The sequence below is a fragment of the Cygnus atratus genome, chromosome 5 (assembly GCF_013377495.2).
Source record: "Cygnus atratus isolate AKBS03 ecotype Queensland, Australia chromosome 5, CAtr_DNAZoo_HiC_assembly, whole genome shotgun sequence".
Classification (NCBI taxonomy): Eukaryota; Metazoa; Chordata; class Aves; order Anseriformes; family Anatidae; genus Cygnus; species Cygnus atratus.
In genome coordinates, this window is record NC_066366.1 from 33,813,570 (window position 1) to 33,839,154 (window position 25,585).

The following is a 25,585-nucleotide window of genomic DNA, read 5'->3' on the forward strand; positions in this document are numbered from 1 at the left end:
AAACTCTCAGTCATATGAAGAATGAGGAGTTAGTTTAAATATTAATTACAAAACGTTCATACTACCAGTAGCCTGCCCCCCAGCTGTACTCGCATAGCTACATATCTGTATGCACACAGACCTGGTTGCTGAGCTCTGCATCAAGCGGACCATAAGTCCAGAAATGTCCATTAGCCTGCTCTTGGGGAAAAAAGGAGACACTACATTTCACCAACCATTTTTTGGAAAGACTAGTTCCAGAATAACAGAAAACATTTTCAACAGCGCTGCCAAACTGTATTTAAGCACTTTGCTGGTCAAAAATACAAAAGAAAAGAGAAGAAAAAAAGAGTATCAACACCCAATCTTCCACAACCCTTCAATCAAAAGGGCTATGCCTGAGGGGCACTGCGTTAATTGTGATGCCCTTTGATGCCTTTTAAAGGAAAAGCACATTTACCAAGCCCAATAAAATAATGAAGCATGAAGTAAACCTTACTCACAAGAAATACCAGATATGGAAGTGGTGTCTTTTCAACAGAAACCATAAACTGAGTTTAGCCAAACCAGAGGTTTAGAAGCAAAGCTTCACCTAAGGTCTTGCATCTGAGCTTCAGACTGGTGATTATGGAGAAGGCAGAGGGAAGACTATTCTTCTAAAAAAAGTTTCCATCAGTTTCAGTAAAAGGCCTGGGATATTTTTATCCTCACATCATCACAAAATACATTTGTGTGGGACTTGTAGGTGTAGTAGCTCTGCTGTTTCTGGCAACAAAGAAACATCTACTGTACTTGAATGTGTTGTAGCTCAACAGGAATTACCTGAAGTTCCCAAATGAGACGGAAACAGAATGCTACTTTCAGTAAGCTTTAAGGTAAAAGAAGTAAATTATTTTTCAGGCTCTTTAAACCAAATAGCATTGTACAACAGCACATGCAGCTAGGCAAGCACGTCTGCGTCCCAAGGAGCTACACATTTACAAGCTGAGGAGGTACAATACAGATGCTAAATTCAGAGTAAAATGGCTCTGTTGGGGGATGGTTAGGACAGGATTTGGCGTATCTTATGAGAAACAGAACTATTTATCAATCCTCAGGCCAAGTTTACTCAGTTGTCCTTTCACCCTTGCCACAGGAAGTAAGACTCATTCACACCACACTGGACTTCAAAGTACTTGTAGAAGGGCAGAATGAAAACCATTCCTCTTCTCGCACGCAGCTTTCGTTAGGGACAGTCCAAAGTAGTCTCTGTTGGCACAAGACAGGAAGGCAGCTGAGCTACTCTGGGCATGTATAGCAAAGGCTTCCAAGCCAGACACTGTCAGCAAGCCAGAGAGCTGACACCAACGAAAGAAAGTCTATGAAGCTGGCATGACAGCTGGTAGGTTGCTTATTACTATTATTACTACAGGACTATGGCTTGTAAACATGATCTGGAGCAGGAAGCAAACATGTCACGGAATAATTGGCTCCCATCACAGCAGGGCTTCAGATTTGCAAGAAAAACAGTTCCCGTCATAGCCAGGTAAGCAGAGGCAGGACTCTCCCAAGAACTACAGGAAAACACCTACAAGAACCAGGCAGTCTGAGGACATCAATCCAAGCTGAAAATATTTATAGGAAAGTCAGTCAGGCTGGGATGTGTCAAAAAGATAATGGTTGAGGAAAAACCTACTGAACTGATTCTAAAAATGTCAGTTCGTTGTACAGTTTGCAACAGAACACACACACAAAAAAAGAAAACAACACTGAGAATTTATCTCAGAACTAAAACATCTCACTCAAAAGGAAGAAACTGTCTCTGCCCATGTTTTCCATAGGCGCAGCTCTCTCACTGCTGAGTACCTTGCTTTCTTACACACAGTTTGTTTCAAGTTACCTGTCACAGTTAAAACATTCAGCTTTCACAAACACAAGTTACAAATGGTATTCTTACTGCAGCCGTCTTCATCACTGTGGTCCCCACAGTCGTTGTCTCCATCACACTGCCACTGAGCAGGGATGCACGTACATTCACCGAAAGCGCTGACAGCACATGTAAAGTGATTACGTCCACAGGAGCATTCGGTGCTACTCGATACACCTGCAAAGGAACAGAAGGAAAAAGATGTTTTGAAGATGTGCCTCTATTTTATGGTACACGCATTAAATATAAACTGACATTACAATTGTTCTCCACGTACACACTGCGTGCACGAACATACACTCTCCTACAAAGAAAAGCATTCATCCCTCTCACACTGTTGAAATAGGAGATGGAGCACTATCCACAGTTTCCTGGAATAGAGCTATTTGAAGACAACAGCAAATAGCAACCTGCCAAAAAGAGATTTAGGAATCAGTTAGCTGGAAAATAACTCAGCACTAGTCACAATCAAATTCAAGGAATCCCAGGCATCAGAACACCCCTTTTTATTTCACAGACTCATTCTTCTACAGCACAGCACTGATGCTGCTCCACTTAGCACTTAGTTCTGACAACACAACAGAAGAAATATCAAAGATTCTACTTCAGAGGGTTATCAGGAATCTTCTCCAGACTCTGAACTTTCTAGATGCCAACCTCTTACATGTCACAGCTTTAGAGATTTCAGTAAAATAAAGAAGACATCCTTTCTTATTTATTAATTAACCTGTGACAGAGATTAACCTGTGACATTGCCGTGTGCATAACTGACGTTCATGAAAGCAAGAGAAGAGGATTTTCAGCTCTACAAACTGACCAAAAGAAAATGCAGTCCAAATGTCAAGCTATAATCCGATAAGAACTTTTTTTTTCAGCCTTAATGTTAGCTTAAGGAGTTCCCAATCCTGTTCTCCACTTTCCCAGCTACAGAACAATGCTCTGCTCAACTCTGACTCTCACCCATTTGCAAATACAATTGTTTAAGATGTTATCCCACACATTCTGTGAATAAGTCTCTGCCTTGAGAGAACAGGCTGCAGCCCACCTCTCAAAGGGGAAGAAGTCATACCTGAACTTCTGTCTGAAGTTATCTAGACAATCAATATAATCAATACCACTGTTAAATAAATGATTATTCTATCAGTCAACAACCACCTCAGGCTAATCTGTGACTGGATTTTTTTGGTCTTTCCTTTTTGCTGCAATTCAAACAAATTTAAAGCTCTAAGCATAAGAAATAAATCATAAGGAAAGAAGTACAGGGGGATACCTGCCACAAGTGGTATCCCCAGATATGACTCCCCAGCCTATCTATTTGCAGACTTATTGATCTCAGTTGTTACTGTTAGTATATCCAAGATAAACCAAGATAAACTATAAACTGTAGCAAACAAACCACAACATCCTACAGAGAGGAAAAAAAAAGCCTCATAATTTCATATTCTAATTGTTAAAAGCACTATCTGCAAAATTTTACGCAACTGTTCTGCAAGCTTTCTCAACAGCAGAACTCCCTCCAGTGAAGACATCCTCTTAGACAAGTTAAGCTAAGATTTAAGTTTCGAGGGGATGAACTTCTTCCTAGAGGAATACCAGGATAAATTTCTTCTGCAACAAAACTGGCTGAGCTTAGTGCCAGCCCCTGCTGCTTGCCCCCACTGCTATACTGCCTGTTGCAAGGCCACGCTACAAACTACTTCCCAAGCACATCCATGAGCTACTGAATTGGGCCAATAAAATCGGCTGCCATGTCTTCCCTTTCATAGGCTGCCATGGGTACAGTAAGCTTTTTATTATTTCCCGTCTCTGCTACAAATTATCTTTAAAAGGCTTAGTAGAAAAAGCACATCTAAGGCATTACTGTAGATGCTAGGGAAAGCAGTGAATATGTGGTGTAAAAAGAGACAGAAGGAGGAAGAGTATAATGTGAACAAGGAACAGAAAGAAGGACATAGAAATCAAAGGGGACAGAGCAGTCACAGATGCTCAATGAGCTTACCAGGTATGGCCAAAGCAAAGCCTGGCTCAAAAAGACAGCGAGTGAGTGATGCAGATTTCAAAAGACAAGTTTAATCCTAATGTGAGTCAGAAGGCAAAAAACTCAGCACAGACATCCTTAAGGAAAAGTAACACATCATCAACACAATACATTTGACTATTACAAATAATCACAATGAAATTCAGAAGAACCAACAAGCCTCCCCAAAGGTCAAGCAGAAGTTTCTTCAAACTGACAGCACAGGAAATTCAAGACAAATCACCTTCTGCTGGAGCCTACCACGACTCAGAAAGGCAGAACCAGCTGCATATTGTAATTAAGGTAGCTGCTGTTTAAAGTACCTCTTTCAAAGCAATTTTTCTACTGTTTTGCTGAACAGTAACCCAAAGCACTTATTCTAACTACTTTTAGCTCCAATATCCCTTCCTGTTGAAGTACACCAAGAAGATGATCGTCATCCTCATTACCCTTAAAGACATACATGAAAGTACCAGCAACTTGCTCTATATTGCCAAGACCTCACCATGTCATGACCTAGGGTAGCTTCGGCAACAGGAAAGGATCAAACATTGAGACAAACAGCTCTTAAACTTGAGGAAAATATTCAATAATTTATCTCTAGGTAAACACAAGTGAGAGAAATTGGGGAAAAAAAAGTAAAAGTGAGAGTTATTTTAGCTGCTGGATAGCAGCATGGAGGAACACCTCTGCAATTGCAGAGGAAGAATTAGTGCAGCAGTCTCAAACTGCTGGGAAATCTGCATACGACAACTTAACCAGCTGAATTGTTCAACACACTTATCTTCAAAAGTTACTGCAACCAATATCAGGTTATATAAATATACACGTTTTAACCTGTTCCTCCCACCTCACTAAAGTTGCTACGTTCAGCCACCTCTGGCTTGTGTTTTTATCAGGCTTCAGAAACTGTTGGGAGTTGAAGGGTATGTTATAACCCAAGTACCAACGCTTCTTTATATGCATGAGCCTATACCCATAGCACTGTTATGTAAATTTAGACTAGTGAAGCACAGTATGTTATGACCTTTCTGAGTCTAATGCTTTGCAATTTGTGATCTTGAAGTTAACTAACCTTCTAGTCTTTATGAAATGCTTTATAAATCAGGATTTACCTTAATCTTACACTTGGACTTCACTGTTCAGAGAGCACAACTATTGCTCACCTTGAAAGATGACCATTTTTAATGCAGTAACTTATTGCAACCTGTAAATAGCATCAGAAGAACCAATCCCGGATGACTAGCATTTATCCAATACAAAGAAGAGACTGAATGAAGCCTGGGACAAGCTGCAGATAACAGAAATTTTCGCAATTATTTCAATGTGGACAGTATTTCATCCTTGGTGTCCCATGATTATTTCCCAGTGCTCAGAGCCCCAGTGACAGCACCCTCTGCAACCAGAGAGGGCCAGGAAGAAGAAAGATGAGAAGCGTTTTTTTCCATCACCTCAAAGACAAGCGGAAGAAGAGCATTTGGTGTGAGAAGCCTCAACACAAGACTTATTCTTTAACATTGAGCTCTTACTAAAGATGGGGAGTGTGAGATGGAAGACTAACCAAATGCGTTAGGGTGGAACATAAACCTCCAGTGTCACGTTTCAAGGCCAGTCCGTCAGGGGTCCACGAACACAACGGAAGTCAGCGCCTGCCCTTCAGGCAACTGGACCAGCAATCAAAGCAGAAATATCTTCTTACACTTCTGCACATTATTCCAGAGCAAGAACAAGGGGCGCCTCTGGGGCTTAGCCGTGACAAGCAATTTTCCTAAAACTTTTCATCACGCTGGAGACTTGGACATTTTAACAGCCCTCTGTACTCCAAAATCATTTTGCTTATGCAAGAGGCAAAAAATGACATATTTTAACACTGAAATATATGTAAAACAATATATAGAAGCTATGCAGAGACACTGCCAGGTTCTCAGCTAACATCACTCAACTCTCCTGGCCTGTCTTGGCCAGTCCTACAAAGGTTCATTTTGCTGATGAGGTCACTTGCAATGCTCAGAGCTATTACATAACAGCCCTGTATTTGCAACAGAGTCCCTGAAACTACAAAGGAAACTTAAGCAGACAGAATAATTATCAAACTGAACTCTGTACCCCTTGTTGTTAGCAACAGCAAGTTTTTAGGGGAGACTGAAAACACTTTTTCTTTTAAATCCTGATGGCATGCCAGGAGGAGAAAAGCTTCTCCTATTTTCAGGGAAAATAGTGACAGATAGCAGCTCTTACCCCTGGTTTGTAGGGATTCCACCTTCCACAGGCTGTTGCTTAAACACATTCTTCCTCTTCAGGGTCCATCACTTCTGTCAGGCCCTGGCAGCATTCTAGCAAATAGCAGGATTTTCTCACATATTATGAAGTTACCTCAAATGGTTGAGGGCCAAGAACACTGCACAAACAACTGCCAAAGATCCTGGCATCTACAGGCAATACCCTGCTGCCTTTCCACATGTTCTTTCTGTCCAGGTACCAAGAAACGGCTATGCAAGAGACTCTTCCTCTCCATGCCACCCTATTAGTCGCATCTTTTCCCCTTCATCCTAACACAGAAATTCTTACTGCTATTTTTAAAAGTAGTAGTATTAGATTCACAGCCATCAGTTTGCTTGTACCATTCTGCGTGTACACATAACACAGTAGCACAGCTAATCATGGCTAAGTATCAATTTATTTCTTCTATACCGCAAGGTAAAAACAACACCAGCACGTTTAGAAAACCCTAAAAAAAGTACTAAAACATTTGGCACGACCTACGGTTGCAGGCTGTTCAGTTCAGAAACAGAGGCCTTTGAAAAGAACATTCATTGTTTTGGTCCAGGACCGAGCAACACACAGCCCTGGGTTCCTTCCCTTCCAGGGACAGACTCCGCATTTCATCGCCTCCAGAAAACCTCCAGGGGAAGACAGATATTTCTGAGCCATCTCACTACCACAGGAGATGCAACCAAAACAAAAAGATGACAATACCAGCTTTTATAATTTTAATCCTACCATCTAAGTCCCTGGCAGAGGATAGAAGATATAACTGGATATTGAAAAGTTGCGAGAATACAGCACAAATATTTGGCAGTGACATACAGGAAAAATCTAGGGCTGTATAACAGAACTGGAGTATGAACAATGGAATTAAATGCAAAATGAGAGCAAAAAAGAAATCCTAACAGTGACAGGCACAAGGCTGTGAATATTCTCCCCCAGAAGAGGTATGGAAGGATATAGCAAAAAGCATTTCTGGAGGGAAGAAAAAATAAATAAATAAAAAGACCAAGCATCAGAATATTTTGTCCTGGCTTTGGTAAGTGCACTTCATTTCTAATTTCTGTTTCAGGAACCCATGAGCATCTAATTGTTTATTTGGGGTTAAAATCAGTGAATTCTGTAGCACAGCTTTTAATAGCCTCTAGCACTTTGTTCACCTGCTGTTGTAAGGCTTGTGTTGGACACCATTTCTCTTCCTCCTCTTCCAGGCCAAGCTTGCTTTTGTATTCCTATCACATGTATTCCTTGGTGAGGAAAGACCTTGGACATTTCAGACAGCCTTGTACATAGTTCAGCTGATACATATTCGTCATCCAGCACTTTGCTGTTTCTATAGCAAAGTAGCTCAGCTTTCTTTTCTTGCCTATCTTGAAGGAAAATGAACATTTTGGATTCCTCTCTCTTACCCAAATAGCAGTTTCCACTGAAGGAAAGTACAGTTAATCCACCTTTAGAAGAGGGATTTGCTGACCATTGTTTAAGCCCAGAGCTCTGCTGGCAGACGCAGCAAAAGCAACATTACAGCACAGCCTGATGTCAGAAGGGGTAACCTCGCACTGATAAAAGCCAACAGGGTTTTTTTCTTTTATTACTCCCACTGTGGAAGTACCTGAAGCAGCTCTTACTAGGTACCCACAGGGTGTCCAAGTATCTGATGCCTGCCTAGAGTAAAATTAACCTCACGTGTCACTGGGATGAGCAATCCAAAAGATTCCAAAGCTTTAAACAAAACTATTTTTTTGTTTGAGAGAAAAATGTTATAGTGGCAAGATTTTGTTAAAAAACAAAAACATGGGGTGGAGAATGTCAGAGATGTTACAGCTTCTTTTGACGAAGAGATTTTTATTTTATTGTAACGGGGTATTGTGCATACTTTAACAGTTTCCAAGTGAGGATGAAAGTTTTCCAGGCTTAGAGGGAAAAGAAGGGATACCTCAGCCTGAACTAGCGGTTCTCAAACAAACGTGGCTGAACGAAGTTCTGTGGAGAGGCATATTATTAACTACAACCACCCTTCAGTTCTCACATTCAATTGCACACCTATGCCGAGTAGACCTGAAAAACGTTACAGTGGATACAACAACAGGGAATAACAAGCACAAGAGAAATTCCAGGGGATGTCTGCTAATTAGCATTTAAAGGAAATAAGGAAAGCATAAAAAGTGCAAAATTTGTTAGTATTTGGTGCTATGGGTGTACGTGTGAGGCAGAGGGAGACAGGAACAGAGGCTGTATTTCAGAAATACTACATGGGTCAGGAGATACGAGGCCTTTAAAAACACGTTTAACTCCCTGGGGCCCAATTCTGATTCCACAGAAGTAAAGATTACCAACCCCACTGAAAACCTCATCCTGTACTGGGATAGGAAAGCATTAATAGCAACAGCTATCGACAGGAAAATACTGAAGAAAGAGTTGAACATAAAAGACTCAAGGATCAAGGAGCAATGGTTACAGCTTGTTCTCCCAAGCCCTTTAACTCATAAATGAACACCTCGTAATAAACAACATGACTAGAACCAAGGTCTCTAGATACTTGTCCTAGATCTGTTTCTATCTTGTACAACATTCTACAGATTGCTTCTCCCTCTCTAGAAATAGGGATCCTAATACCACCTCAGCACAGCGTGCTAAAGCTTGTTGTGTTCTCCTAAATATCCAGAGACTGAGCAGAAAGGACAGTATTATTGCCATGAAATCCTGCTCACAAAAACTAATTCAAATTGGCTTGGCTACAAGCACACACAGACCAAAAAATCAGCTGAAGGACCATAAACAAAAGATAATGAGAAATGGCAGCAAGTCAAGCTGCAGGGGGTGGAGATGGCTAGTAGATACCATAGGGATCAGCATTCGATCCAGTCCCATTAAATAACTTCATTAACGATATGGAAGAGAGAATAAGAATCGTGCTAAAGCAGCTCGCAAGTTATACCAAAATAGGAAACACTCCTCTACAAATACCACAGAGGACAGAGAAATAATACAGATGAGACCTTAGAAGATTAGAATTATGAGCAGGAAATTAAGATTCGACCTTTCAAAAAAATTAAGGAAAAAACAGGCAGCTAATGCATCTGGTGGAAAGTAATTTGAAACAGATACTCAACTGAAAAAAAAAAAGAAACTGAAAAGAAAAATCTGGGATGCAGCAATGCCTGCAGAAATCAAGGAGCAATAATAAAAGACAAGCTAGCCATGGATTTATGTCATGACGCAATATGGCAGCCAAAAAAGTATTTTTAGGCTAAACACGCAGAACTGTCAAACCATGGAGGAAGAAATTTTCTCTCTGTGCAGAACTAGGTTAAAACACTCAGTTCCGCACATCCCAGCATCAGGTTAATATAAGGAAACTAAAAAAGATACTCTAACTGCAGCAACAAAATGTATAGTAAATGCATTATAGCACACTACTCTCTTAGGACGCCTGGTAGAGGATTCAAAAACACAAGTTTTGCTCTGTGGCTCCAGAGGCCTGCCAAGTGGTGTGCTCATCCAAGGAACCAGGCACACTGTCAGCCTTGTATCAGCCCACTTCAGGTGTCAAAGTCCAATGAAAATCCAAATAGACATCTTTTAGAAAGGGCTTTCAGCATTTCTAAAGGTCACAATTCAACATGACAGTTTTCCCGTTACCTTTACAAGAGTGTTCTGAAACATTACACACTGGGAACATCCATTCTCACCTTCACAGATTCTTGGTGAAACAAAGACTACAGAAAGTCGTGAGCTCCAGTATACCATCTCTGACATTCTGCTTCTCACCTCCAAGGCCCTTACAGGAAGAAGTTCAGCCTCCCAAATCCTTTTATCCAATGAATTTGTTGTTTTCACTGTGGACAACTTCATTTGTCTTACACAAACTCGGACTCCAAGGAACATTATGCTTCCCACCTTGTGAAGTTTCCTTCCTGTCATTATTAAAAGCATCCCTTCAGCCTTGACATTTCATTGTCTGTAGATTTGCCCTCTTAAACATAGAGCATTTCATCCATCTTATGTCATGAAGTGTAGAGTGATGTTTGAGAGACATCATCAGAAGACACGTTTTGCTTATTTTAGCCTGGAGTGGCATTTCCTTGCACAGCTGCAAGCTCCTGTGCAACTGCGTGTCCACAGAGAACTGCAATGAAGAATCCAAGGGACAGGTCTGAAGTGCTCAGCCACAGCACGAAGTTACTTGTCGTGCAGGACCATTTCACTCAAGCACATTAAACAGAAATCACTCAGAAATGGACAGCATACTAAAAGGTTGCTGCTGCATAAGACAGAGCAGAAATATAATCATCTGCTCTAGAACAACGCAGCAATTTTTAGCTGGAACACCATGGCCTGCAAGGCAGGAACTACAAAATTCAAACCCTTTCAACACGTAAACACTAGACAAACACTTTAAAATACTACCTTAAACCTACATCATGCTTTGCAGGAATTAGTCACCTCAGCAAGATGAGACAAATAACTTTCCATTTCTTTCACTTTTTTTTTTTAAACCACACACTAATAACCTCTATCCTTTCCTGTCCCATTATGGATGTGAACAATTTACTACTCTTTTATCATGAATCATCCAGCACAGTAGACACTCAAAGTTAGGAAATAATGGCAGAACAACAGAAATGTTACCAGGAGACCTTCAAGATACCAGACAACTGTTAAGTAGCAGCTAGGGAAGCAATGCTGTTTTAAGAAACAGATAACCCATAGGAAGAAGGGTACATCTGATGCATTTCAACTACTCTACTTCCACTAGCATGTTAGTTCTTGAGTATGAAGTTGAGTGAGCAGTCGCAAATCCTTCCACTCTTGTATCAAAGTTTATGGAGATGAACTATAGACATTGATTAGGACTAGTGAAGCACTGGAGTTTGTTTCCCCAGCTACAGGAGAGAAAACATCACTATTTTAGCTTCTTAAGCTTTCCTTTAGAGAAATCCTTCTGTCTATGAGGTAGTGGAAAAGTTAATCTTTCTCTTCTGCAACTAACAAACTGAGCTTTGGCTCACATCTCTGGTAGGAAGTTCTCCATCCATTACGAGGGAATTTCTAGACGGTCTTCTTATGGTATATCCTCCTATATATCCTAAAAGCAAGCTTACAATAAAAAGCTAAGGATAAACACACAAACTGCTGTGCTTGCCACAGGGAAGCACACAATTCTTAACAGAAGGAAGCAGGACAAACACCACCCCTCAAGTTATTGAAACGTGGCCTACATTATGCAACATTCATGACCCTAATGATAGGTTTATTCCCCAAAGCTTTAATTGGCCAAGACAAAGAAGTTTCCTCAGAGGCATAGTCTGGGTAAGATGGGTCCACCAGATGTTACGAAAGACTCAACTTCTCCATCTTCGAACCTCAACACCACCGCTTCTCAACTTTCAAGGTTACATCCTGCACATCCCGTATATCAAACATACTGTACCCGAAGCAGCAACTCACTGCTTTAACCAAATGCTGCCACTTACAGCCTTCAGAAGAAAGTTTTGGAAAACAGGTTCTCTGCAAGACCCTGGAAATAACCCCCTGCCTGCTCTTACTGCTACAAACACTGTTTTGCAAACAGGTTGCTTCAATTGCTACTGTCCCTAAGGCATACTGCAGATCTACTGAAGTTAGCTTCGAAAGAGTTGACTTAGTTGACTAGGGTTTGGGTAGCATTCAGGTCACAAATGCACAGAGCCCAATCCACCTGCTAAAGTAGTCAAGTAAATACTAGAAGCAATTATCCTACAGTGAGCTTTACATTACCTCAGCTGCAGAAGCACCTGAGTTTTTCTACAGTCACAGCAAATATATACTCTGTCACGTCCTGGAAGTGACTTGGAAGAATCAGAAGTTCAGAGTTATTTCACAAATTCTGAAGCTTTCCAATCCTTCCCCTTCTCTGAATGGAAATGAAAGCAAGCAGACTACAACACCTAATGAAAAACAGCTCGGCATCTGTCACTTGTAACAATAATATGAGAAAAAAAAAACTTGAATTTGTATCCATGCATTCCTCCCTCTTCTACTTCACTTCCCTTAGTTTAAGTAACCCAAATATTAACTTTCAGGGCAAACAAACTTCCAGTACAGTTCCAACATTCACTCTGTTTCTGCTCCCATTCCTGTCATGTCCCCTTCCAAGCTCTAAGCATCTTTGGGATTTCCTAAATCCCTTGCTTAGCAGCTGAGACGGAGCTGCCATCTCACTGTGCATGATCTAATTCAACCTGATTTGAGCTTAAAAAAAAAGTTTTTAGTTTTGTAGGAGGACAGCTATGTCTACCGTCTATAAACTGCACCTGTTTAACTGCAGCTTCCCAAGAAGCTGAGCTGTCTCATGGATGTGGGGGGAAGTGGGCTAAGAAAATAGAGTGGTCAAAAGCAGACGGCTAAGAGTAGAAAAGCACTGCTGACATCCTTGCTTGAAAAGTAGCACTCCGAGGCTTCACAGAGCCAAGAAAGCTGAAAGTGACACTTTTGGATCTGAGTTGCAAGGATTAAAAGTCTGGTAAACATACTTAGGAAAGTTCAGTGCACAAAAGATTACGCACAGCCACCTCCTTGCCACAGATCCTCTAAGAAATTGGCTCCTTTCTCTTCAGATTCAGAAGCTTCTTGAGCTTTTAGCTTTCTCTCCTGCACCAATTATAATCTTCATCAATTAGTGCATCAGTGCTTGTCCAATCCAGTGCTCTCGATTTACTAAGCATCCAAAACCTCGCTCACAATACATTCAGATGCCATTGCTGAACTGGCCTTCACGGTTTCCTCCTGCACCGGCTCTCTGAAGTACACTAAATGAGTTTGTTCCACAGGAAAGTATCAGTCAGCCTCTTTCATCCATATGATTCTCCAGGCACTGGACTAGCTGTAAGGATGTTCTGTCCTTCAGAGCACATGCCCAGCTTTTCTCCAGAGCTAGAAGCCAGGACGTTCCTTTGTTTGTTTAACCTATTCAAGGCAAAAGCCAAGTTCTCCTGTCCCGATCAGGATACATCAACATGGACATTCATACATCTCTTTTCAGGAAATAAAACGTAAGCATTATAATGTCCTCCTTTTCAAGGAGCCTAATATTCTGCAGTTGTCCAGGCACATAGGGTGAGGAGATGACAGCAGTTCCCCTCACCATCACCACCCCCAAAGCCCATTTTGGCCTTGGCAGGCTGCAGTCAGCTTCTTCTCATCGTGATGGCATAATACAGGAAAGGCCAGGTTCCTGGACAAGACAGAGACTGTTCTCCTACAGGGTCCTTTTAAGAAGTTTATTTTGGTCTCCTTTAAAGAGGCCATCATGTTAGTGGTGCAGCATCTGAGCTCTGGAGCTTTCCAGCTCTCTGCCACACAAGAAACTGGGAAGCCAACCACAATAGCTCAGCTTAGCAGAGGAGTTCTCCAGGGAAGGGGTAGGATACACAGGGTGGTTTTGTGGCAATAAGGAGGCACAAGCTCATTTTTGCAATCCCACAGGCAGGAGGACTTCAAAAGCACAAACCACAAGATAAACGGAGCTATCTTGGGAAAAAGAGAGTTGTTCTGTACTGCTTTAAGAAAAAAATAAAACAAAATAAAAATATAAAAAAATAATCCCACACATGATATTATGTTGCCCTCAAAGGATGAGCAGCGAAGGGGCAATTATTAGCTGGCCAGACTGAGCTGGAAGAACAGGGTTGGGCCTGGCAAAGAGAGGTACCACACGACCACAAAGACATCACAGCAACCGTACTGCCTACCAGAGAACTGGATTCACTTAAAAGGAAAAGGAAAAAAAGGGAAAAAAAAAGTAACGTTTTTTTGAGTACACACACATACACACACACGTGCACTCTTGCACTCAAAGGCACAAGTTTAACACAAGTATGTTTTATGGGCTCAGATGGGACAAGTTCTTTCCAACAGATGTGCCAAGAGGAAAAGCAAGAACTTCAGAGTTGGGGTTACTGCAGGGCAGCTATGCTGTACATCGGCCCCATTCAGCCCACCCGCATTCGCTCGCTTTCTAGGCGGCTCACGAAGCACCGTCCTGCACCTCCCACAGCGCCTGGCCTTGAGGCTCCTTTGCATGACTTACGAAGTGGTCACAAAGCTCTTCCTCTGCTTCAGCTGTGGGTCTCAGGTGCTGCCTGCACAAAGCCACGAGCTCCGCAGTTCATTCATATTCCCATGGTGGAAAAACTAACCTCAATAGTGAAAAAGCACCAGAGGATCCCTTACAGCCAATTTCATATTGTTGACGTTGGGTTTCACCTCCACCTTCCACGAAATAATAGCAATGGCACTGAGGCAGGCAGAGGAAGATGCAGAGTAAGCAACATGGCCTAATTATGGAAGCACATCTTTCTCCACTACTGTAGTGTCAGAGAGCCTTTCTCCATTAACGAACGATTTCAGCACCTCTTGAAGCTGGGAAGTATTACCTTCAATTCGAAAACAGAGAGGGGAAGCCCAGCAGCACAGATCTGTGAGCACTTGCATGCCTAAGTCATTTAAAAACAGTGGAAAATTAGACATTTACCTATCATTACACATCTGGCCCAGAAGATTTAGACCTGACTCTCGGTATTACTGAGTACTCATACCTCCCACCGCAGGCACATTTTGTGCTTGGAAACCTGAGTCCTAAGTGACTTCCCCAAGAGCCTGTGGCCAAATGGAGAAATTAACGCAGATCCTACCCAGTCCCAGTCCACTTCTTAATCAGGGCACAGTTTGCCCTGCCCTACCTAGGTCCTTACCCCAGAGAGCTCATTAAAACAAACTCGCAGGAAATCAAAGTCACTATTGCACAAATGGGGAAGGATTTACACACACTGCTTGGGAAGTCAAAATAACACCTCCCGCTCCACTTCACCAGTCTGCTCCCCTACGCTCCCTGACCCAAATTAAGCAAGATCCAAGTCCTGCTTCCCAAAAAAAAGGTCAGAGCCAGGCTCCTGAGACCCTTCTGGGGGTCCCGAGTTCCTGTATTAGCCTTACGATTATTAAAAGGCCAACATTAAAGGAAGTCCAGCCCTGAGGCCACTGTTGATCTAATAAACACTGGAATTAGATTTCTTCTCAGTGAAGAGGCTGCCCGCCTGATGGCATAAAGCCAACATTTAAATGCTACTGTTGCTCAGAGCCCTAAATTAGTTTTGGATCTGGGGAGTTTGCCTTGAGCTACAGCCAAAAGAAACATAGGAACTGAAGGGAAATTTGTTAAACGTTAACAGAGCTGCAGGAAAAGACTACAGCAGGACTAGTAGGTGGCAGGGAGGAAGGAGGGGGAGGCACAAACAAACAGAAGAAACAGAAAAAAGAAGCAAGATACGGGAAGACACCACCGAGTAAGAATATCTTCGTGCAGAAGTGACTCCCCTGTCCAACCTCCCACTAGGCTGTGCGAAAAGCAGACTCTTTAGGTCTCACTTTCTCCTATTTTTTTTTCTAACTACAGTAGTTCTCATCCACCTTCCTTTCTCCACATTCAAAATACAGAATAAGAATGACAAAATTCTGTTATTCCTAGCTCCTTGGCTATGTCAAGGCTGAGTTACCATGAAACTTAAGTCCTGTCCTTGGTCAACCAAGAGCAGATGGTGACTTCCAGTCTCCCCGCTTGGGATCTTCACAGAGCCCATGTTCTCACAGGGGGCGGTATGCAGCTGCCTGCAGGAACAGCTCTAGCAGCGGGCTCTCTTTTCAAGAAAAGGATGCAGTGAAGACAGAGCAAGATCTTAACTGTCCATTCATACCGTCCTCCATTTTCACTGATGAATTGTATGGACTTAGCATAATGCCCTTCTTACCTTGAATACTCAAACACTACATCTAATACTAACATCTACGCAAAGAGAGGATGAAGATATTTCCATCTGTTTTGATGTTTTTCCTTCTCCTAACAGGAAGGAGCTGAGCATGAAGACTCCCCCAGTTGCTTCCTGTGAAGCCAAGCCAGTGAGGGAACAACCTGCACTGACAGCTTCTGATGGAAGCAACCACAGATGCAGGACAAGAAAAAGGAAGATGAGCAACTTTCTGCTCATGAACCTCCTATTGCTCCTATAAACCCTTCTTATTTGGAGAGATGAACTGGAAGATTTTAGACAGCAAAAAGTAATCCCTCCGTCATGTTCCCAAAGGCCCTACAAAGAACCTTTGTTTGGTCCCAACTGTATCCCTGCTCTTTTCACCTCTCTAGGGAAACATTTCCAAGCCAGTGGGCACACACGTGCAGGGTTTGCTGTAGAAAACGATAAAACGGCCGAACAGCACACTCATTAGAGATCTTACATTGCCATCTTTTACTCTGCCATGCTTGAAGCTAAACATTGCTGGGGGGCTAGAGCATTTCCTCCCCCCCAGAATCTCACACTGCAACACAGAGACCCCTTTCAAAGCCTGAAGAGTCTGTTTGAGTAACTCATCTGTTCTCAACAGCAGAAGCAAACTGTAATCATGATATTAAAGATGGAGAATGAGCAGAGAGCATTCAGCCATGTCCGGACACTAAATCAGTTGACTGATAAATAAAGAGAATCAGAAGTATCACAACCTAGACCTTTTTTTCCATTGATTTGAAATGAAACCAGAGTTTTCACTCAGAAAGAGGTCTCTAAGCATCTTGAAACTCCATCCTTTCACTGCTCAGATAACGTATGTCCAACCTGTCCCTGCTTTCAATCTCCGCATCAGTTCCCATGTTCACCTGAACTACAGCTTTGTTCTTGCATAGATTACAACATTCTTTTATATACCTACCCATTTTTTCACTTCATATACACCACAGGTTTATTTGCGTTTCTACTAAGTTTGTTTACAAAAATCCACAAGGAGCCTGTGGAACTTTCCAGGTCCCTTCATGAATTTTTTCCTATTGTTGTACGGAAGAAAGCCCAGAAGAAGAGACAGATGTGGACAAGGATTGCTAAACTTGCAAAATTATTAATATATAACCAGCAACATTTGAGCAAATTCCAATACAACCTCTCCATGAGCACAATATCCCCAAACCTTATTTTCATTCTTCAGCCACTTGTCTTTCATGAGATAGAGTCTGTTTACAGGGCTCCTGCTGTGCACACAACCCTTTCCCCAAATGACAGAAGTCTTCTCTCACACAAACGTGTAAACACCGACTGGGCAATGCTGACTCTGGTGAGCATCCCCTTCCCCTGTGAGCCTCGTAAAGGGTTAAGGCCCAGTTATCCCATGCTGGTAGGCTGACAGCTTTATCTCTGTAGTGTCTATGTGGGTTTCAGACTCTCCCTTTAATCGGGTTCCATTGCAATTAATCAGTGGGCTTTTATAAGAAAAAAATAATAATAATAAAAACAGCTAGCACTCTATTCAGCCCAATTCAATCTGTCTGGCCAAATCTCATGACCAGCTGGAATGCCCCTTTCCTAGCCTGCCCAGCAGGATGCCCAAGAATGGCGTGTGAACGTTTCTCTCTGCTCCTGCTCCAGCGTTAAAATGAACAATAGTCCCTGCCAGTGTCATTCTTCAGCAATTCATCTCTTCCTGTCGCCAGGCTCTTTCGTTCCTTCTTGCCCCTTCCACCTTTTTTGTATGAAAAACAACAGCAGATCGGCAGCAATATAATAAAATAAAATTGTATTTACTTGGGAGATTTGGGGGAAGGGGCAAGGAGGGGGCTGGGGGGAAAGACAGCCCCCACCCCCCTTCTGCAAGGAAGACAGAGACCGGGAGCGTTCTCAGGCCCCAGCTGACCTGCTCCGCTCCACGCCTGCCTTCCCTGCTGCAAGGAGCATCGCGTGTGCCAGGGGGGCTGCAGGGGGGACGGGGCCCTTTTCTTCTGGAGGATGTTGGAACTGTAATTACTGAGAGGCAGTTTCCGGGGGGAAATTAACATGGATCTCAACTCATGTTCCTTGTGTTTCTCATGGGCAGACCTGTGGCCTTTGCTCAGCTCTCTCATTCACCAGGGAATGGGTCAAAAGAGGCTGCAAGAGGCTACAAGCAGCACTGTTAGGAGAGACTTGGCTCTCCTCTTCCTAAAGGAGCAAAAATAGGAGGGAGATGCTACGGGACAACTCCAAGGAAAAAATAACCTTGTAGTACGTACGTATGTATACACACACACTTACACACGTTCCTCTCCAAAATGGGGAATGTGTCAGTGCAAAGAATTAGACACAACGAACGCTGTATGAGGAACAAGTTAACCACAGAGGCAGCAGTGGAGAGCGTGCTATGAGTGGACACACCATGACTCCCAAACACCACCTCTCTCTCTTTTCACTGAAGGCAACTGAGGGGCCAGGTCTAGCACACCAACTGTTACAGAAAGATTTTAGTAAATTTACTTCTACAGGTATGAATTTAAAAGGTTTGCTTCCTGGTATGAAAAAATTCTCACAGCAGGACTGAGCAACAGCCTGGCAAAAACAGTATCATACAGCGTGCTTCAGAAGAAAATAAAGCCAGCTGATACTGACAACACAGTACATTTAAAACACAATGGAAGGAAAAGAGAGCAATACAGGTGGTAGGGAAGTAAAACACCATGGCAAACCAGTCAGTCTCAGGCCTCTCAAACTTCAAATCTCCTTTTCCTAAGAAAAAGGACAGGCAAAAGAAAAGAACCTGAAAGATACGAGCTGCTTTTTGGCAAGCCGCTACAGAAAAGTGAGACTTGGGAGCAGGAAGAACAGGCAAGATGTAGAAAAGGAGAGCAGGAGGCAGCATCTCCCATCTCACACCTGCCCAGATGCCGTCATCACTTTTCTGTTACCTAATAAACTTCCCTACTTCCATAATTTTTCTCCTGTTACTCTTTCCTTCTCAGCTCCTACCACTCTCTCTACAGCAACACTACAAGAACAGATACACAATATACACACCAGCACGGCATTTCAAGTGGGCTAATTCTTCTTTCTCAGAGGAAGGATGCTCTTTCAGCTTTGAACAACAACTCTGCTTACCTGGAGTGCCCAGAAATTCAAACCTGATCCAAATCAGGTGAAGACAGTGAGCCCTCTCTCTATTCTGACTGAGAACACACACCTAAGTTTAAGCCAGGTGCAAGATGACTGCAAAAAAGCAGCTAAGTGATCAAGATGAAAAACAGCTAGTGAAAAGTTAACCCTTCAAAATTACATGAAAGAACTTGCACAGGCAGACAGGTTGCATTACTATCTGGAATCACACAGCTGCGTGTTTTGTGCACTGGCTTTACTGACTTGCGGGAGGACAGAATCAACTATATAGGGAACTCTATGTTATTTTTTGCATTGCAACACAATCTTCATTACTGCATTGTATTGCATAGAAATAGCCTACTCAAGCTGTCTTCTCCTCCTCCTCGCTGCCTGCTCAGCCCACAAGGCAGCCTCCTCTCAGAAGGCATTATCTAGACCCCAGTTCCTCTGCAGCCCTGCGCTTGGGCTAAAACTTGGAGCAGAGCTCCTGTTCAAATCAAGCCGGACACTGAATAGCCAATGTTCATCACAGAGAAAAGTCGAAGAGGCTTTTGCTGTCTGCCTTTTTAACCTCTAGTCAACACATACCAGTATTGATTTTCAAAGATTTACAACTCCACCATACGCGGGTGGATTTCAGAGAAAGCAGAGAGTCTTTGAGTACTTTCCACTTTTTCTATTTCTGGAGCATAGGAGGCTTACAAACCATGCACAAGTTTCTCTGCCGAATGGCAAGATTTTAAACGTGGGAAAACACAGCGTTTTCCCTCTATCTTTATTCTACAAACTCACTGAACCATTTTTAACTGTAGTTTTACAGAGGGTTTTAAGCAGAAAACCTTCTCTCTCCCCCTCAAGTTTCAGCCTTGGAAAGTTAGAAGTTTTAGAAGTTGGTCAAACTTTAAGCAACTGAAAAGAGTGAAAATGAGTTAGGGACTGTGGTAGACTTGGTTCCTATGGCACCACTCCTCTCACACACATGGCCTTCTGTTTCAGAGGTATAAGAAACCTTCTCTTCAATTTCTAATTCATTAACACAAACTGCACTCAAAGCAATTGTTCTGAACTTGCACTTAAAGGTTTATTCTATCTTACTTCTCAGGAGAAAGTGTGTTCCCAAAAGCATGTCTTTTTCCAGGCTTATAAGCCAGTCTAACTGAAGTTGTTCTCTTTCCCTACAAACCTTGCCCTCAGTTGCAGTTGTGATGATTTAAGCATAAAATGCCTCTACAAATATTGCATCGTGAACAATATGGAAGAAAGAGGCGGTCACCAGATGCCAGTGAGGATAAGGATGCTTTAGAAAAAAAAAAAAATCTCCATAAGGATACTTATGCACATTCTTTTGACTCAGGTCTGTATTTGGCATGTCAGTAATTTCTTCCCACAAAAAAAAAAAAGAACTCATTCTACCCTCATCTCCAAATGAGAGGCATGGATATCCCTCATTTGAAAGTATTCACTGTATCCACACTAAGAACTTTACTGCGAGCTTTACCATAGCACGGCAGTCTTTCCTTCTCTCAACCTGCATATTCTCCCATATGCTGACACAGAATAATCTTTACTTACATAATTCTGCCAATCGCTTAGAGACCGCATTCAGTTTGGAAATTTTGCTGGGATTTAACTGACTGGAAATAGAAGACGAGCCAGGCCTTGGCCAGAGTTCAGGAAGTCCAGCCTCCATATGAGCAGCCCGTAGTTACATTCAGATTGAAGCATCTCTAGAACTACGACCTTAGAACAATGCTGACACAGGTAAGCAGCTCCTGGCCAATTTTAAATTCTGACATGATTTGGAACAAAGATGATGCTTCTGGCATCATTTCTACTACAACAAGAGCATCCGGTATAAGAAGTTATTTTAGTATTTAATACACAAATAATGCCTGCTACACAGAGTATCCAAAGTAAAAATTTAGCCCTGAACTGCAGGCGTGCTGGGAGCCCTGCGGGGATGGAAAAGAATGTTTAAAGGAGGCTGCCTGGCTACTTTTTACCCTTAATGCTGGTGAGAAGTGAGCTTGCATGGTCTCTTGTCACAAACAAGTAGTTTCATGCCATTTATATATCTTCACTAGAGCTTTAGAAAGAGAGGACAGAAACAGCATGTAGGTAAGAGGTTACCAGGCTATTCCAGAACTACAATCAGAGGTGCAAGGAACTCCTAAGGGTAAAACCTATCAGGCAGTCAAGCTTCAATAACTTGCTTTAAACAGATATCAATTCTCTGATTTCTTTCACATCTGGAGCTGGGACCCAGATCAAATAAACTAGAAATAGAGAGATAGTTCACAGGTAGTAGAGGGAACATAAAATCAAGTATAAAAACATACAAAACAGTTGAGCAGAAATAAGCTAGACATACTTAACATGAGAAAAGTCTGCCCTTTCAGCCTACGCCAACACTTTAGATGAAACCACACAGAAGGGGTATGTCAGCTAATGTCTCCTACTAAAAGAAAAACCCTAAAGGAGACTGGCTGAACCCAAACCATTACGTGCTGTCTGCCCAAACCTCTCTCCTCTCTCAGATCCAACACTGATGCCCCGCAAACCCTCCAGCTTTAATGTGGATGCTGAACGCTGACAAAGGCTCCCTTTAAAAGGCTGGACCACAGAAGCTGGAGATAAATCCCCCTCCACCCATCTCTGTTTTGCCCTCCCTCCTGTATACAAATTTTCTTCCCCCCGCACCACCTCTCAAAACCATCTCACCACCCTCCTCCCCTCAAAGTGATTAAGGGAAAGCTGTAGAAATATTTGCCCAAAGCTGAAGGCCGTTGCTGGGCCCAGCTGTATTGTCGGTAGGAATACACACAGCAAACTTGCACTGAGGAGCCCTGCGGGACTCCAGGCACTTCGGGGAGGCTTTGTGAGCCCAGCTCCGCATGCACCAGCCAGACTATTGTGAAAGGGAAACAGAAAAACTGCTACAAACCCAAATGCTCCCCCATTCCCGTTCCTCCCCCCTCCCCAGGTGCCCCCCTTCCACCACCGCCACCTTCCCTAAGACAAATTGAGAAGGGAGGGGGCCGCTGCTATAGGGAATGAAAAGGTTTCCTCAGTTAGATTTAAGGCAACAAGTCAGAGCTGGAAGGAGCCCTTTATCTGCCAGGGAAGCCTCCCACTGCTCCAGAGCTGGGCCGAGCAGGGATCCTGGGGGCCAGCTTTCTGAAGGCTGCCATTGATTTGTCACTGGTGATAAGTGAGGCCGGGGCCGTTCCCACAAGCGCCTGCAGAGGAGACGGCTCTCCCACAACACCCAACGGGGGAGAGGTGCAGCAAACCACGAGAAAACACAGAACCTGGAGGTCAAAAAAATCCAGAAAGTCTCCTTTCTCTGGTTTGGAATGGTTCGGAAGGGCAGCGAGGCCACTCATGAACCCCAAACCTTCCCCAGGCTAGAAAGAGCAAACGGGAATTCTTCAGCCCTCACCTCCAAAGGGCCATGTAGTGCCAGCTCGGTCAAACAATATTCCTTCAAAAACTCCCCAGCCGCTCCTTTGCCAATTGCAGAGGCTTTCAAACACTCTCTATTTACACAGACACTCTTTGCTCAAGCAGATGCTGCTAGAAACCCGTTCTTCTGCTTTTTGGGAGGGGAAAACTTTTCTCACAGTACTAAATAAATGAGTGAGGCTAATGAAGCACCATGTCTAAAAGGTGAATTCCCAAAGCAACAGGAGATCTTAAAGGAGCACCAGAGCTCCCCCAGGGAACATACAAATAGAGCAGCAGCTGCCCGGGCAAGACCAGATGCAGATGGGTGAACTGAAAGCAAGACAAAAGAGAAAGAAAAAAAAAGCCAGAAGAAAAAAATCAGTAGAAGAAATAAAGATCCCTGGCCTTTTCTGATGTGACTAATTAGGAAGGACCATCAAAAGTGGTTCAACTAGCATTGTGAAGTGTCTCTTGTGTGCTCTGAGGCGCTGAGGAGGTTTGGAAGCACGCAGGACGTCTTCCCTTCCTCTCTCTGCCCTCAGCAAAACCTCTCAGCTTGCTTCTCTGCTCCGTCCACGCTGAGGCACACAGGCCTCGTAACACGACTTGAAGACCAAGAGATTCAAGTCTCCAGAGGGAGAAGAGCATCCTGCCTGCAGCTCCTTCCAGTTCAATCAGCCCAGACCCAGCAATCCGGAGGATCTTATCTGGCAAGATGTTACCTCGGGACACTTGTGCACAGCTCCCAAAGCACCAGTTTATAATCCAGCCCACTAAAATAAATGCAAGTTGCCAGGCTGTAAACTGTGACATTCAGCACTATTTTACCTCTTATTCAGCCATTCCAAGGCCCAGGACAGACCCCTGGGAGGGGTCATTACTTCAGACAGCCTGGTTAAATTTGCTCCTATACAAGCGAAGACAGCCTCCGTGGACCTTCAGTGGGGGACAAGCAGAATATCAGACCACTAACAGATCAAATCCAGTCCAACAATTTAACAGGTTTAAACAAAACAAACAAACACAACAAAACAAACAAACAAACCCTTTCATTCCTGTCTGGTAACCAGCCAGCCGCTCAGAACACAAGTTTCACGTGCTTCTCTCACCAGAAATATCGCTCTGCAGCCAAGCGGCCACATCCTATACCAGCCAAAGCTTTGGAGCAGTCCTGAAGTGCAACCCAATTAAAGCCCACTGAAGACTTCTGTCTCCTCACGAGCACAGATTGAATTATCTCCTGAGCTTGGTGAACCTCCTTGGGCCACTGCCACTGCTTGGGAACCTGGAAATAGGTGTATGTCCAGCGAGACTCCAACGTGCACACCTGATTAACCTCAAGAGCTCCATGAGAAGCAGAACTAAAAAAGCCAGTTTCAGATGGGTTCATCTCGAATAGTTAGTCAGTTTTGGTACGTCTCTTGCCAAACGTAGGGAATGCATTCTTTGATGTCTAACAAAATGCAAACTCACAAGTAATCTTCACCTACAACCCAGTCACTTAGGTGGTGCCTCCCCTTTATTGTGCTGCCTATTTTCATGAAACTTATTCTCTGGGACCAGTTTTTTTTTGGGCGAGAAGATATGCACACACATTGAAATAACCATTGTTTCCATCCAAAAGCAGGGTAAAGATGCCTGCAGATTTTTCTCATGAGAAGAGCCAGTATTAACAATATTATTAAGAATTCCTTCTGATACTACTTCCTGGACCAAGCTCCAAGACCTGAGATGCATATCTAAATAAAAGAACACAGATTCCCCACAAAGCCCACAGTTTATTTCAGCAGACACACCATTCAGTCCTGCAATAAGAATTTTTGGCACTTTTTTTTTTTTAAATAAAGGTTTTTAAACTCTTCTGTCTACAGAGCAAAAGTTTACCTTACACACAGACATGTTGCCTCATACTGGAACCATCATCCCAGAGCCAAACAACATGAAAAGAAGTTGTTCCATCTTCTGTTGACTTGAGAGCCATTTTCCTTCTCTTATTCCACTGTACTTTTAGGAGTAGGGTGCAACAAGCCAAGCTGAAGCAAGCTTTTGAGACAACTTGTGGGCACTGCAAGAAGTGACGTTATCCAGCCAAATATAGCGTGCTTTCTCTGATCAAAGAACGACCCAAGTCTCTCAGTGTTATAACCGCCACCTAAAATAACTGGACAGCAGCTAAGATGCTGCAGAATACAGGGCTACTCTTCTAGTTACTTCCATTTGTAGCAGAACTTTATCTCCAGTAATTACAATCTACCTTGAGAAGTTCCTGTTTTTTTTTCAGTTGGATGCAGACTTTTTTCTGTCTTTCCACTCCTAAGCGGAAGAGTTATGTAGTAATCTATTTTAGTGGTTATGCAGTAAAATGACTTTTTTCAGTCACCAAAAAAAAAAAAAAGGATTTATATGATGAGGGCAAAGGTTTCAGTGTAGAGCTGTATCTTGACTGAATTTGCTAAGTATTTCTTGTACCTTGCATTCCCATTCCTAAACCCTGTGAAAACATAATATTTATTCCTACAGATAATTCTCTACTAAGTAAGAACATCTAGTATGTTTGGAGCTTCAGCCAATAAGCCTTGAAGGCTCAAGATCAGCCTACTGCATGCTTATCACAGTATGCCTCTGAGCTACATGCCATTAGGGTCATGATAACATACATCTCAGCTTGGAATCGGGGCTTCCTCAGAAGTTGAGCTCGGTTAGCTTTTCCATCTCCTGGTCCTTTATTCTGAGGTTGAAAGTTGATTAATTTCAGATTCTGAGAAGAAGAGTGCTTAGAGGTTCGTTCCCCTCCCTCCATTTTTTTTGTACACTATCAGACAATGCAGAATTACAAATAGCAGCAGCGTTCTGGAAATTGTTCCCACGTTCCTCCTAAAACTGTACAAATACTTGGCAAACTGAAATACATACAAGATGATTTAGGTATCAAGTCCTCAAAAGAGCATGACTATTTTCCATGTGGAAGATATAATCTCCTGCCCTTCATGCTATAACCTAGTTTCTTGACTTCTTTGCCAGATATCCTCTCGAAACAAACCCTCCTCT

General features: G+C 42.8%; 1 protein-coding gene across 1 annotated transcript in view; it reads right to left on the reverse strand.

The window, feature by feature from the left end:
• The window catches only part of LRP4 (LDL receptor related protein 4), a 76,881-nt gene that overhangs the window by 36,044 nt on the left and 15,252 nt on the right, over positions 1 to 25,585 (reverse strand). The window contains exon 2 of the mRNA XM_035539146.2: positions 1,916 to 2,062. Within this exon, the coding sequence (XP_035395039.2) occupies positions 1,916 to 2,062 (147 nt within the window). The remainder of the gene's footprint in view (positions 1 to 1,915; positions 2,063 to 25,585) is intronic.